This window comes from Rattus rattus, chromosome 3 (assembly GCF_011064425.1).
Source record: "Rattus rattus isolate New Zealand chromosome 3, Rrattus_CSIRO_v1, whole genome shotgun sequence".
Lineage (NCBI taxonomy): Eukaryota > Metazoa > Chordata > Mammalia > Rodentia > Muridae > Rattus > Rattus rattus.
In genome coordinates this window covers 194,224,636-194,239,634 of record NC_046156.1, presented here as the reverse complement: position 1 = coordinate 194,239,634, position 14,999 = coordinate 194,224,636, and the positions used below count along the sequence as shown (strand labels likewise).

The 14,999-nt window shown below is 44.4% G+C and overlaps 1 protein-coding gene across 1 annotated transcript in view; it reads right to left on the bottom strand.

Annotated features, from left to right (window-relative positions):
- The window catches only part of Mast4 (microtubule associated serine/threonine kinase family member 4), a 590,118-nt gene that overhangs the window by 311,023 nt on the left and 264,096 nt on the right, over positions 1–14,999 (bottom strand). Inside the window, exon 4 of the mRNA XM_032898966.1 lies at positions 2,100–2,174. Within this exon, the coding sequence (XP_032754857.1) occupies positions 2,100–2,174 (75 nt within the window). The remainder of the gene's footprint in view (positions 1–2,099; positions 2,175–14,999) is intronic.

Genomic DNA, 14,999 nt, shown 5'->3' with positions numbered 1-14,999 from the left:
TACCTTTGCCTCTTTAAAATTAGTTTAGTGTATATGTATCTCTCTGTGTATGTGTGTGTTTATGTGCATGTGTGTACCCGTGTCCTGTGACCCCAGAAGAGGTTGTCTGATCCCCTAGTGCTGGAACAGGAGTGATAGACTGCTATGGTTCTTGGGTATGGGTCCTAGGAACAATCCTTTGGAAGAACACAAAGGCTCTTAATCTCAGAGCCATCCATGTCGCCATGAAAATGCACTTCTGACACTGTGAGGCTATCAAGTTTACTTAAAGCTAGTTTATCTCCTCTCATACATATCATCAGGCTGCTGAGTTGTGTGGAGTTTGGGGAACATACTAGGCCCTTAATAATACGGCAAAGGGCCATGACATCTATGTCCACATGGAAAAACTTTAACATAGGAAATGTAGTATTCTTGACAGATTAAAATAATAGCCATACAAAGTGAGCTGCTCTGCCCAGAGTTTACTCGCTCAGAGTGGTTGGCCAGCATGATGTTGGAGATGACTATGTCTTAATACCACAAAGTGAGGCATAGTGAAGGGGCAGTTAACTGATGACATAGATAAGACTGAAGCTTAAGACAGGCTTCTGTTTTTCAAATTGGCAATATTTAAATGAACATGTAAATTGGTAAAATTATGACAGAATCCACGAAACTCCAGGAACTCTGTAACTTTCCCCCTCAGATGTGGCACCTGGGGTTCTGCCTGCTGGAAATGGCCTTAGGTCTAGTAAGTGAGAGAGAAGAGCCCTATGTGTGACACCCACTACAGATGCCTTTGTGTGACATCTACATGAAGACTGAAGCCCTGTCAGCAGCAGAAAAGGGGGACTCGCTTGGCAGTCAGAGATTTCAGAGTTCTGACAACTTGTCTCACAGTGGGCATCTCCCCATGCACAGCCCCTGGCTTTTGTCTCAACATTTCTATAGCTGTGTAAGGCCCACCTACAAGGAAAACAGGAGAGAAGCTAACAGCTTTTTTGCTTCTCCCCAGTTCTGAATAGACTTGTCAATCAACCCATCTCCATTTTCCAGTTCCCATCCTCCTCCACTTCTTTTTGGGTGTGCTGATGAGCTGAGGACCTCACACTCCAGTTTCCGCCAACAGAAGGGCTTCAGAAGGCTTCACAATATCTGCAGCTCTAAAGCCAACCCACCCACTCTCAGCAAACCTTCAGGATGTTTAGGGGTCAACTGCTTTTGTCTGTCCATCTGTTTACAGCACCAGGAATCAAGCCTAGGTTGGTGTCTGTGCTAGCTATGAACTCTACTGAGGACCTGCTCCTGCTACTATGCTATAGAGACCCCGCCATGAAGAAGGTCAAGTGTCAACTGGACAGGAGTTCCAATTACCAGAGAAAATGGACCTCTGAGCGTGCCTGGTCCACTATGGGTGGCATAACTCCCTAGGCTGGGTATCCTGCCTGTACAGGAGTGGCGAAGGCAAGTTGAACACTATCATGCATACATTCATTGTTTACTTCTAAGTATCGTGGTCTGATCAGCTGGTTCAAGTTCTGGCTGCCGTTGTAGTCCTGCTGTAAAGAACTGTATTTTGAGCTAAAATAAATTATTTTCCTTTAGGTAGACAAAAATCCATGCACTCAAATCATAAGCCGAAACAAATCTTTCTTCCCTCACATGGTGTAAGCAGGGTACTTTTTTTTTTTAATTAAAAGGAGGAAAAGGTAAGACAGCACACAGAATACAAGGGCAGCAGGCACTCAGAACTAGTTCACTTTCTGAGCTTTGGGCAGTGATTTCCGCTGTGGGGATATCACTAATGTGACTGACCACATGGCAGTGCTCTAGTGGGCATCTCGTCCCAGCAAGGAGTTCAGTGACATCTCACAGGTGCTTGACATTGGCCATTCTCACCGGAAGATACACGGTAGAAAAACAGCTCGTGCTACAAACCACGGTCTCGTTTGGCTTCAAGACTGGCTGTTAAGTGTTTATTGGAACTCCACAAGTATGGACAGTTTTGTGTAGAGAAAACATGGCCTCCTCTCCACGCAGCACGTCACAAGCCCACGATCACAGAGGGACGACACTGTCATGCACACTGGCTGCCCAAGGTGACAGGGCACACTCACTTTTGAAGCAGCGGGGTCCACTAGTCTCTGCCGATGTCGAGCTGAGTTGAAATGGCTCTTCGGAGGCTGCCCTTCCTGACAGTGAATGGAAGATGGGAAATGGACAAGAGGCGGGAAGGGGAGAAGTGGGCATGGGATGATGGGAGAATGGCCAGAAAAAGGGAGGGACAGAGTTTAACAGTACTGTACTTTGTTTAGGCTGAACATCCAGTAAGCGCATGCATGTACACATGCATATGCACACACACACACACACACACACACACACACACGCATGTTCACCTCCATTAAAAATCACATGACCTGTGCAAGTCATTATGTTAAAAACAGCCATTTATATTGCCACAAGCCCAGCCCAGGATTCAGACATTTTATAGCAATTTTTTATTCTCCTGTCAGCATATCATACTTAGGAAAACTAGAATAGTATTTTCCTGAACCCAAAGTCCACCTTCCTAAGAAAATGACTTTATGGAGCTTGCTTAGGACTTCAACCTGTCTCATACTACCTAAATGTCATAGGAATCAGTCACACACACACACACACACACACACACACACACACACACCTGTTTTAGAAGCATCTCTCTCTGTCACCCAGTAGAATTTATCATTTCTGACAACCATCAATAACTTCCCCTAAATATGTATTAGTTTAAGATGGGACTTTCATTAAGTTTACCGTGTACATTGAAGAGTGGTCTCTCCTTATACCCACTGTTAATGGCCATATACAAAGAAAAGGAAAGGAAAGGAAAGGAAAAGAAAGGAAAGGAAAGGAAAGGAAGGAAGGAAGGAAGGAAGGAAGGACGGAAGGAAGGAAGGAAGATAGAAAGAAGAAAAAGAAAGAGAAAAAGAAAGAAAGAAACAAAGAGAGCTCGAATGGGACACACAGAAGGCTTCATCCTTCCCACTCTTCATCATATAACAATGACATATCATATATCATATAACACAAACATACAAACACATGGTACTATATTTGAAAGACAAATAAGAAAATAGGGACCCTCATAACTGATGTAGATCCCACTCCCATGTTTCAAAGCTGTACAACAAATACTGCCAGCATGGAATGGCAAGATGAAAACCAGCAGAGAGAAGGTCTCACAGAACCTCTGGGCTGAGGAAGGGGCGCGGTGGTAACATCACTTGCCTGGCATGTGCTAGAACCCTCAGTTCACTGCCGAACAGAAATACTTCTGGTTTTCCAACACTCAGTTCCTGGGTCAGAACAAAGAGGCAGCAAAATGACCCTGAGATTAAAATTAATATTTACTCAACCCTATTTCAAAAGAAGGCGGAAGAAGGAAAAAGTCCTAGCACTCTAGAGGAAGAGGCAGGAGGATCTCTGTGAGTTAAAGGCTAGCATGATTTTACACAGTGAGTTCTAGACCATCTAGGGCTACAAAGCAAGACTCTGTTTCAAAAAAAAAAGAAAGAAAGAAAAAGAAAAAGAAAAAAAAAGGTAAAGACCTATGGATAAAATGCATTTAGGGGTACAGCACTTACAATTTCTTTTTTTTTTTAATTTTCTTCTGCAGTAATTTCCTTCTAATAATAGCTCTATTACTCGGAAGTCACACAACACTCATCCTCACTTGAGACGCCAGCTATCCCTACCATCCAGTTTGTACCATAGCACGTACCATTCAGAAAGGAGCAGGCAGGTCAGGATTATTATCTTTGATTTCTAGAGCCTACCCTACCGATATACATTTTCTCACTATCCTTTTCTTAAAAAAAAAGAAAAGAAAGTGGTGAAGTAGTCTTGGACCCATCTGGCCCAGAATCCTTCTCAAAGCTTTGATAACAGAGCTGATGATGCTCACAAATACTCAGTGTTTAGCAAAAACAAGAAGTTAAATATGGCTTCTCCTCTCAACAGAATCAATGGCTTTTTTAGAGGGAGAGAAGTTTTTAAAACGCCTAGCAGATTACTTAGTCTGATAATTTCAAGATTATCATTCCAACTTGGTAGTTTATGAGGCTGGAGTTTCAATGTTTCCTCTCCTCTGTCTGGATAGAAGAAGTTATCAACTAAATAGTTGTCTGCATTAATACATCTGGAGAACCCCCAACCCCGACTGACCTCCCTATGGAGTGATTAGAGCTGATTTAAGATTCCAATGCACAGTGTCTGCCTCCCCTACATCAGGGGGAAAAATTAATCTTAGCGTTAAATATACAATTACAGTCAATGTGCAAATTAACTAAATCCTGAGCCTGTGGTTTATTGCTCTTCTCCTGACTCCGAGGTGAAAATGTTATCTTTTTTTAATTAGCTAATTGTACCGTGAACGCGGCAGGAGGCAGACATTGATATTAAACCTGAGATCTGGATCCTTAAACTCCCGCCTGGAGAAAGGCTGGTGGGGAAGGAGAGCCACTTTCTGTGGGAGGTGAAGGCTTGCGGCTCCCAACCCCATTTATCGGCAAGACAATGGATCTGTAAGAGCGGACAGCTTGCAGCTTGCGACAAGCAGATAGGTGCATGAAACAATCAATGTAGTTGCATGGAGATTCCAGTCATACATCTTAATAGAAGCCAGGGAGGAGCCTGCAGGATTAATGTCGTTTTAACGAATTGCATAGAGTGGAAAAGCAGTTGTGGGCCACTCCCAGCAAGTTTTCCTCCACGTGGCCCTTTAACTTTACTGCTAATTTTCAATAAAATAATCGCACAGTGTTTTTTTCTGGAGTTGGGGTGGGGTGGGGGTGGAGCTAACCTGCTCCTAGGCTCCGGAATGAGTCTGGTGATCTTGAGACTATGGAGTTTGCAGACATTAGACCCCAGACCCTCTATGGAAATCCTTGAGAAGGGCTTTGTTCAGTAATAAGGGAGGTGTGCCTTTTCCTTCATTTATCAGGGTCCCTAACTGAACAACTTTTCCTTTCTATTTTTGCCACTCTTATTACTTAGCATATAGGGGAGGGGTTTAAACAAAGCACGGCCTAGCCTAGTCAAGGAAACATAATAGTATCACTTCTGTTTTACAGTAGTGTGCGTGTGCATGTGCGTGCGTGTGTGTGTGTGTGTGTGTGTGTGTGTGTGTGTGTGTGGTGCTGGGGATGGAAACGAAGATTGCATGTATACAAGCCAAGTGTTTTACCACATCCGCCAGCCTATATGCCACACATCTTTTTAAAAAGCAAATAAAGCTCAAACAGTTCCCAGAAAATCAACTCCCTACGTGCTATGGCTTAAATGCCAAAAAGTGTGTGGATATTGGAAACTTCATTCCTACATGATATTCCAAGGTAGAACCTTCCAGAAGGACTTATGATTAGATGAAGTTATCAGGGCCCGACCCCTGTGATGGCATTGGTGACTTTCTATTAGGGGAAGAAAGATCTGAGCTGGCATGTTTGCCCTGTCTCACTCTGGGATGGGCTCATCAGGTGACAAGGTAGCAACAAAGGCTTCGGAAACTAAGGAGCAGAGGGCAGGGCCACGCACACTCTGATCCGCTGGCTTCCAGATGCTGAGCTAATGAATGAATGAATGAATGATAAAAAAACTGTATATTCTCTATAAGTTATTTGGTCTCAGCTATTTTCTTGTAGCAACAGTAAACAAACTTATTTGCTTAAATAGTTCCCTATATTCAAGAAAAACATTAAACTCTATCACTCATGCCAACACTAAAGGCAAAAACCTGTGTCGATATTTTTCCCCTCATTTGCTAACTCCCAGGAACTGGTTTCTCCTAAATAGTAACCGGCAGCATCTTAGTATCTGTCACTCCAGACTGAGACATCAATCTCTGGATACCATTTACCTCCTGCCTAATGACATCAACATCAGCAAACTAACAGATTGGATCTGGGTGGGCCCCTCAGGGTTCTCCGAATTAAATGGCTTATTTACATATGCAAATCAAAGGTCTTCACTGCAAAGAGCTGGGGCGGGGAGGGGGGCTTGGGGAGTAGAATTCCTCTTGCTATTAGTTTCAAGAAACAAGCACATTCCAAATTTGCTTAGGTAGGCTCAACCAAAATAATTCTGCTGTGATAACCACTAGTGGCAAAAGTTGCGATCCTCAATTATGTAAATAAACCATTAAAATGACAAAAGAAAGAGAGTTGATTTGTGCATAATGTAGAAATTTAATGAGACATATTTCACTTGGTGGTAAATCCTCCCACCAAGCTTCTACCCGTTCGATAAATTGTTTTAGAAATTATTAACATCCCTTAACACTAGACATCATACTTTTTAAAGAAATTATCGTTCCCTTGACATCACAGATCTGATAGCTTAGTACTTTAGCCTAATGTGCAATGCATGAACATATTTACAAGAACGCTTTGTGGGAAGTAATACATCAGGTGTGGAGTAATGGGTGCCCAGTGATTTAGTTGCTCACGGCCTATTTACACAACTATTTATAAAAGTCTAATTCTCTAAATCACATGTAAGTTACTCTTTGGAAAAATAAGAGCCTCAAGGAAAATTTAAAATCAAGTGTGCCTATAACTTTCACATGAGTCTCATTTTTCAAAAGAACCTGTCCTTAGCTATTTCCGGCCTTGAAATTTAAAATACAGAAGGTAAAGAGAAGAAAACTACATAAGAGATCATTATTCAGGGGCTCTTTGGCTTCTTCCTAAAAGTCTATTCAAAGTCTATCCATTCGAAAACAATCAAGTTCATTCTAAGAGGGAAGTAAACCTCCCCACCCTGGTCCAAGATGGTCTTTGTGCTAAAATCACTCTATCGAAGTTCTTATTAACCACTCTACATAAGTACGACAAAGCTTATTTCAAACAGACACTACTAAGGAGGCCCCTGGACGTCAATAAAGCAGTCTCGATGGGACCTCGAAAAGTAAGACTACTTCATGAAAATAAATTGATTGATGGGATTTATAAGCCAGGAAGATTGAACAATTACCAAGCATATCAAATAGGGATCAGGAAGCCAGAACATGAAGGAACGGATCACCTAAAAGATAGGGCGCGTTTTCCACTGTGGCATCATGGGATTCGTCACACAGTAATTTATGAAGACTTCTAACATTAATAATAGTATGAAGAAGAGAACAATTCTTTCATACTCTTTCAAAGTCAAGTTTTCAAATTAGGTCGAGAGAGGAGAAGCCAGGATGTGGAAAGGGCCACTCACAGCACAAGAGCAGACTAAGACCAAGTGGGGTCTCTCTACCACCATTACTACCACCACCACCACCTCCACCATCACCTCCACCACCTCCACCACCACCACCACCACCACCTCCACCACCACCACCACCACCACCTTCACCACCACCTACTCACCACCACCACCACCACCACCACCACCACCACCACCACCACCACCAGCACCACCTCCACCACCACCACACCACCTCTACCACCACCACCACCACCACCACCACCTCCACCACCACCACCACCACCACCACCTCCACCACCACCACCACCACCACCACCACCTCCACCATCCCACCACCACCACCACCTCCACCACCACCACCACCATTACCTCCTCCACCACCACCATCACCACCTCCACCACCACCACCTCCACCACCACCACCTCTACCACCACCACCACCACCACCTCCACCATCACCATCTCCACCCCTCCTCTTCCTCTTCAGTACATAAATTAATTCCTCAGCACTAGCAGCAGTGATCTGTCTCCCCTCAGATACTTTTTATTCTTTTTAAAACAAATGCTGGCCTCTATCGGTTAAACTGATGAAGTGGCTGGCAGTTAAAGTCTGTGGCAGAATTGCCTGCTGAGGACAGATGCCCTGGGTTCAATCCCCAGCACAAAACCAAAGGCCATGAAAACCCTCACAAAAGGGGGTGGTTCTTAAGGCGTTTCGAGACAGGAGTCACTTTGCAAAAGGACTTATTAATAAGGCTTTAGGTTGTGCCCCAAGTCTCTGGTCATTTCTTGGTTTTGTTTTCTTGGATTCATATACTTCTTGTACTATTAAATCTTCTACCTATATTCTTATTTTTAAAATAGTTATATTTGAGAAAAATGATTTCTTTAAGAAGAAAAAAACAGTACTGCATCAGGCGGTAGGTAGTACACGCCTTTAATGCAAGGACTCAGGAGGCATAGCGAAGCCTCAGTTTGAAATCAGCCTGGTCTATAGAGCAAGTTCCATGACAGCCAGGGCTACACAGAGAAACTCTGTCTCAACACATACAAGCGCTCATGCGCGCGCGCGTGTGCACGCACACACACACACACACACACAAACACACAAACACATACACACACACACACACAGACCCTTGAAATCACGGCTTTGTTGGACTAGTCACATTTTGTTCCTAATGCATGTTAAGAATGTATACTAAATACTAAATCAAAGGCATCTGTGCCACAACTGGTGCCATTCTATGTATACTAAATAAGGTCACTTCGATAGTGTCTACTGGAGTCCGTTCACTGTCTTTCATGTTTAGTAAACGTATTAGCTACTTTTCTTATTGTTACAAAATACCTAGGGGGTAGGGAACCAATCTGAGTGAAGAAGGAGTTCCTGTTGGCTCGGAACTGGGTCGTTCACTTCCCAAGGCATGGTGGCAGGGGCATGAGGCAACTGGTCTCATCGCATCCATAGTGAACAACAATCTGTGGTGACCTTAAATGCTCCCACTTCTTCACTCAGGATCCCAGCCCACACTTAAAGCAGCCTTGAAACATGGTGCGTGCTTTGCTCTGGCCAAACTGGTCTTTGCGTTGTGCCCAGGCTTCTCCAACTGCTTCCAGGAATCCTAGGACAGCACTTACTGGAAAAGTCTCCCTTTACATGTTCTGTTTAATTCAGGGAGACTCATATGTGTCCCTCCTGAAGAAAATTGCCCCACCCCTTCCTCTTCTATCTTTACTGTAGCAGTGATTCCCGACCCGTGGGTCATGACCCCTTTGGGGGTTCATCAACCCTTTCACAGGGGTCACCTAAAACATCAGAAAGCATAGATATTTATGTCATGATTCATAACACTACCAAAATTACAGTTATTAAGTAGCAATGAAATAATTTAATTTTGGGGGTCACCACAACGTGAGGGACTGTATTAAAGGGTTCACTACAACACAGTATCCATATGCTGGTCTACTCTTTTCCTAAGCATCACAAGAGCAGAAAATATCTCTCATTTGTCCTCTAACTGGTCCAGTTGATGTCAGAATTTTGCAGGATAGAGAAGGCACTCTTAGGTTTGGAGGCAGGGTCTGAAAAGCATTTGACAAGAGTGCTTACACAGGACTACTGCCTGCCTCTCTAAGGGAGAGAGCTGCTTCCAAAACCTGGAGTGGAGTACTCGCTGGGAAGCGGGGTTTATAGGACAGCATTAGGCTGACCTGGGTCAGTGCCACAAGCAGGTGGAGGGGCAATAACTGTGGTCTTACTTTCTGTTCTTCTTGTTTCCCTTCAATCTCCTGCTGGGATCTCCACACTGGGCCAAAGCCAACCAGACGCCCAAAGGCCAAGATATCTTGGCAGACAGTAGCCGAGGTAGGAAGAGAGAAGAGATAGGTAGAGAAGGAAGAATGAGAAATGGGGGAAAGAGGAGCGTGAAACAGTCACAGAGACAGGGGAAGAAGTCTAAGGGAAACTGAGGCTCCTGTAACTAAGGAGGGAGCAGCCTGGGGTCGGCTGCCTCTGTCTTCTTCCCAGTCACAGCTGCTGAGCCCTCAGGCCTCGAGTCAAGTCCAACACTGTTCTGCAGCTTCAGAAAAAGTCACAAGCTTGTGGGCTTGCCCGGTGCATCTGCTGGCACGGGAGGAAACAATTGGGGTAGAAAAGCCACCTAGTGCTTTTCTCCCATGGCTTTCACTTTCCCAAAACTGCTGAGGATGGAAACTAGAGATTATGCATGAAGCCCGCATCTAATCACAGGATTTCTCTTTTGTCAAGGTTTCACAATAATGGGACTCTCCTATGTCTGCAGTTGCAAGCCCAAAGAAAACCCTGGGATTGAATTCCTGATGAAACCCTTACTTTGAATTCAAATTTGCTTCACAATCCTGGAACACCTCCATTTGCCTTTTAAAGTTATTCAACATTAAGAAAGGAGAAAAACCAGTGTGCACAGAATCTGCTCGGATCCAGGCTGAGGCAACATCAGGAGCCCTGTCCTCCTCCTCCAGGCCACCACCTAATGACAGAGAGCCACCCTGGCCATTGACATCTCTGCGTCTCCCGGCATGCTGACGAGAGGCCTGGAATTCCAAGACCTCTTCCAGAAGCTAGAACAACACTGTAGAGTTTACAAATGAGCAGATGCAATTATCGAGTTCATGCCATAGTTCAGTTTCCTTACAGGCTTCAAAATATGCGTGTTTGGGGATTCACGGTATTGACAACCATTTAGAAAATATTACTGCTCACGGCTGTCCATAGAGAAACATGGTTTATACCACCCTCTACCCATCAGTCAATGATCCTTTGTTAGAGCATTTCAGAACATTATATATTGATTCAAATTAATGAATTTTATGTCAAAGGCCAGTTAACATATCTTACCATAGACAATAAGTTTATGGATGTAATTACTGACTGAGCTCCAAAAACAGCACAATTACGCTTCAGCACATATGTCAACCCACTTAAGTCGCTTCAATTCAGAAAAAAAAAATTAATGAAATCACATGCCACACATTTTTAATGAGAAAAATTACAAGATACCTAAATTAAAAGAACCAATCTTCCACAGGGAAACCTAGGGGGAAAATGTTTTAGGTAAACCAATTTTCTGAAAGGCAAAATAAAAATTTCAACACCGCTCCGAGTTGTACCCAAAGCAAATTACTGCCAGCAAGCAGTAAGGCTCTGATAATGAGACCCGATTAGGGTTGAAATTAAGCAGGAGACACAGCAGACTCTTCAGAGCTGTTTTGATGGAGCTCATCAGTTTAGCAGGCATGAGGTGAATGACCATGGTCCCAGGAAAGGGGAGCAGCCCAGCTTTGCACACGGGAAGAGGATGCTGTCTAAATGGCCTCACATCTGGCAGGTGCCCACCACATGGGTTCGTTTATAAAAGGGATTACCCACCCCCACACATACGCTCCACTGAGTACCTGACCCGGTGCTGAGCTACACAGCACAATGGCCATGGGATGGTCTACCTGGAGCCTAGACAGTGTGTGCACTCACGTGTGAGAGGTGTTGAGGCAGAGTAAAGAACATCTGGGATCCATGGCGAGTTCCACAGTGGCCATGTGTTCCTAGCAGAGCCCCAGTTTCTCCATGTGTAAACTGAGGCTATGACAGCTGCCCCAAAAGGTTATGAGACAAAAATAAGACATGCACCGTGTTCAGTATATGCCTGGCTTGACTCTGCATGTAACTCATGATGGTCATTAGTGATACGAAGGCACCTGTCCCTGATGTCTAATTTCTACGGCCCTAATATTGGCTCAGTTCACTTCTTACAAAGACCACATAACTGTGTTTATGAAATGTTGAACACTTCCTACACGTCTCCCTAAACAGCAGCAGAACTTCCACAGGCCCTCGGCGTGGCTTTGTGGGGACCACCAACATCTTCGATGCCCCACTTTCACCCAAGGGACTACAATTAATGCATTCAACAAGTGTCCGTTATCACCCAGGCCAACCCTTGCCAACCAATGAGCTGGAAGCAGATGGCCTTAGAGCTACCTGCGAACACCTGACCAGGCAAGGCTTTCTCTCCTTCCAACCTTGTATCCTAGCCACAGGGCTGCCAGAGCTCTTCCGCTCTGACTGCCCCCACTCCTGCCTCTGACCAGGGCCTGCAGAATAGGAAGGAAGTGTGCTGCAGGACCAAAGGCCACGGTTCTGTTGTTCTTTTTAAAAGTCAGAGGGTGGGAAGCGGCAGGAGGGAACTGCCTCAGCCTGGGAATCCAGTGAGGGCAGATGACAGTAAGAGGCACAGGAAGTGTGTGGAAAGAAAAACAAGAAAGGCTGCTTACAAAAACGACTCCGGCTAAAAAGGAAAAGGTGTTCTCTGCCAAGAAAAATGCGCTAATCTTATGCAGCTGAACGATATATTTAAAGGCTCATTGTAGGACTTTCGTCTTTAACTCCTTAATTCTTAATCCTGACTCTTCCCTAGAACAATGAAGTATACCAAACCAGGGCTCAGGGCTCTGAGCATCACCTGGCTCAATGCGAACACACACACACACACACACACACACCACACACACACACACACACACACACACACACACACACACACACACCCCACACCACACACACACACACACATACACACACACCATACACACACACACACACACACACACACACACACACACACACACACCACACACACACACCACACACACACACACACATGCTCACACACACACCACACACACACACACACCACACACACACACACACACACCACACACACACACACACACACACCCCACACACACCCCACACACACCACACACACACACCACACACACACACACATGCACACACACATCACACACACACACACACTACACACACACACACCCACACACACACACAAACACACACCCCACAAACAAACCACACACACCACACACATCCCACACCCACACCCCACACACACACACCACACACCACACACACACACACCACACACCACACACACACACACACACCACACACACACACACACACACACACCACACACACACACACACACACCACACACACACACACACACACACACACACACATGCTCACACACACACACACACACACACACACACACACACACACACACACACACACACACACACACACACCATATACATACACACACACACACACACACACACAGCATATACACACACACACACACCACACACACACACCATACACACCATACACACCATACACACCACACACACACACACCATACACACCATACACACCACACACACCACACACACACACACCACACACACACACATACACACATACCACATACACACAACCATGTGCTAGGATCGGCAGTGCCCTTGATGTACTGATTGATTCTGTAGCAGCCCTATTACATGGGCACTATTGTTAAACTCATTTCACAAAGGAGGAAAAAATACACTCACGAAGAGGTTTAAAATGGGAAGAGTACCAGGAGGTTGGGAAAAACTGGGCCACAAAGAAGGAAAGAAAAGGAACTCACTCAAGAATAAGCAGACAGGGTAACTGGAGAACCCAAACCAGCCCTTCACATTGATGGGAACGCAGTATGGCAGACAGACAGTGCCACATACTTGGAAAAGACATGCTTTTCTAAGGGGATGATGCGGCAAAAAATTCACTTTGTTCCTGGGAAGATACATATAGATAGATAGACAGACAGACAGACAGACACACACACACATATACATATACATAGATAAATACATAAATATAGAGATATACTATATAGATATAATGTAAATATATAGATACTATAGATTACATAGATATATAATATAGATAGGTATTAAGATAATCATATATATGATTAACATTTTATGACATATTGCCCTAGAAAAATCAGATAAATAAAAACGAATTTCAAAACAAAATCTTGAATATGTAGCTCAATGGCACTAGACACAAGGTCCTAAGTTCAATCCCCAACATTAATTTTAAAAATGTATATAAGTCAAGGTAAAAACAACTGAACCGTTTCATACCCAGCACTAGAGTGAAGACAAAGGAGAAGCAAAACACCAGGGGCTGGTGACTATGAGCGAATCTGTGGCCTGCTGGCAGAATCCAGTGGCTCTGGAACTTTGCCATACTGATTAGGGTTGAAAATATATATGCTGGTTCCAGGTATGGTGGTATAGACCTTTTGTTCAAGCACTTGGGAGGGGGAGAGGTAGGTAGATCTCTGTGAGTTCAAGGCCAGCCTGGTCTATATGGCCAGTCAAGGCTACATAGCAAAACCCTATTCAAAACAACAACAACAGCAACAACAACAATGTATATACCAGAGAATTCAGTAATCCTGCTTCTTGGCCCCTATCCTAGAAAGCTCCTTATGACTTGCTAGATTTTGACTGGTCTCCCATAAGCCCCAGTTGGTTGGAGACACTGTTTGTAGAGCCTCCGGGAGAGGCTTGCCTCGAGGAAGTGGATCAGTGGGGAACAGATTTTCAGAGTTATAGCCTGCCAACCTCTGGGCTCAAGCTCTCTACTTCCTGTTGTCATTTGCTCCTTCCACCATGGAATAAGCTCCTCATATCACCATGCCTTCCCAACCATAGTGGACTACCAGATATGTCCAACCTTTTACTATAACAACACAACTCTGTCATCTACAAAGTCCATGGGTGAAACGATGCCATTGAATTACACCCCCCACCCCCAAATAAATCACAACAAAACCTTACCATGTTTCAGGTAAGTTTTAGGTTTTGTGTTGGGCCACCCTCATAGAAATCCACGTGGGCCATAGGTTAGAAGATTCTAAGCTAGGAGCAAGCCTTTCCTCCTGCGGGTTGGTCCTGTTAGGCATTCTGCCACCGTGACAAGACAGAAGACTGTCCCCTGATGGATGGCTAGAAGCCCCCACGTGACTGTGAATGCGCTCTGGGCCATTGCTTGCAATGTTAAATGACAAACAGGGAACCCGAGAAACACCTGGTTTTATTGTGAGAAAGGATACGAAATCAGGGTATATTCATATGAAGAAAAGCGAAGCAGTACTTAAAAACGAATGCGCCAAGTCTATATGAAAAGGAATATATACACTCATATGCACACACGTTCATCAGCATATATACGTTCATATATGGACAATTTTCAGGGATAAAAAAACCAAGCTGCCAAACACGTGCGAAAGGCTAAGGGTATAGGGGAGATGTACACACAGGCATACCGAATGGTGTACCTAGTGGCGGTGATTCTCACCGGAGGAGCGGAGGAAAGAACAACAGAG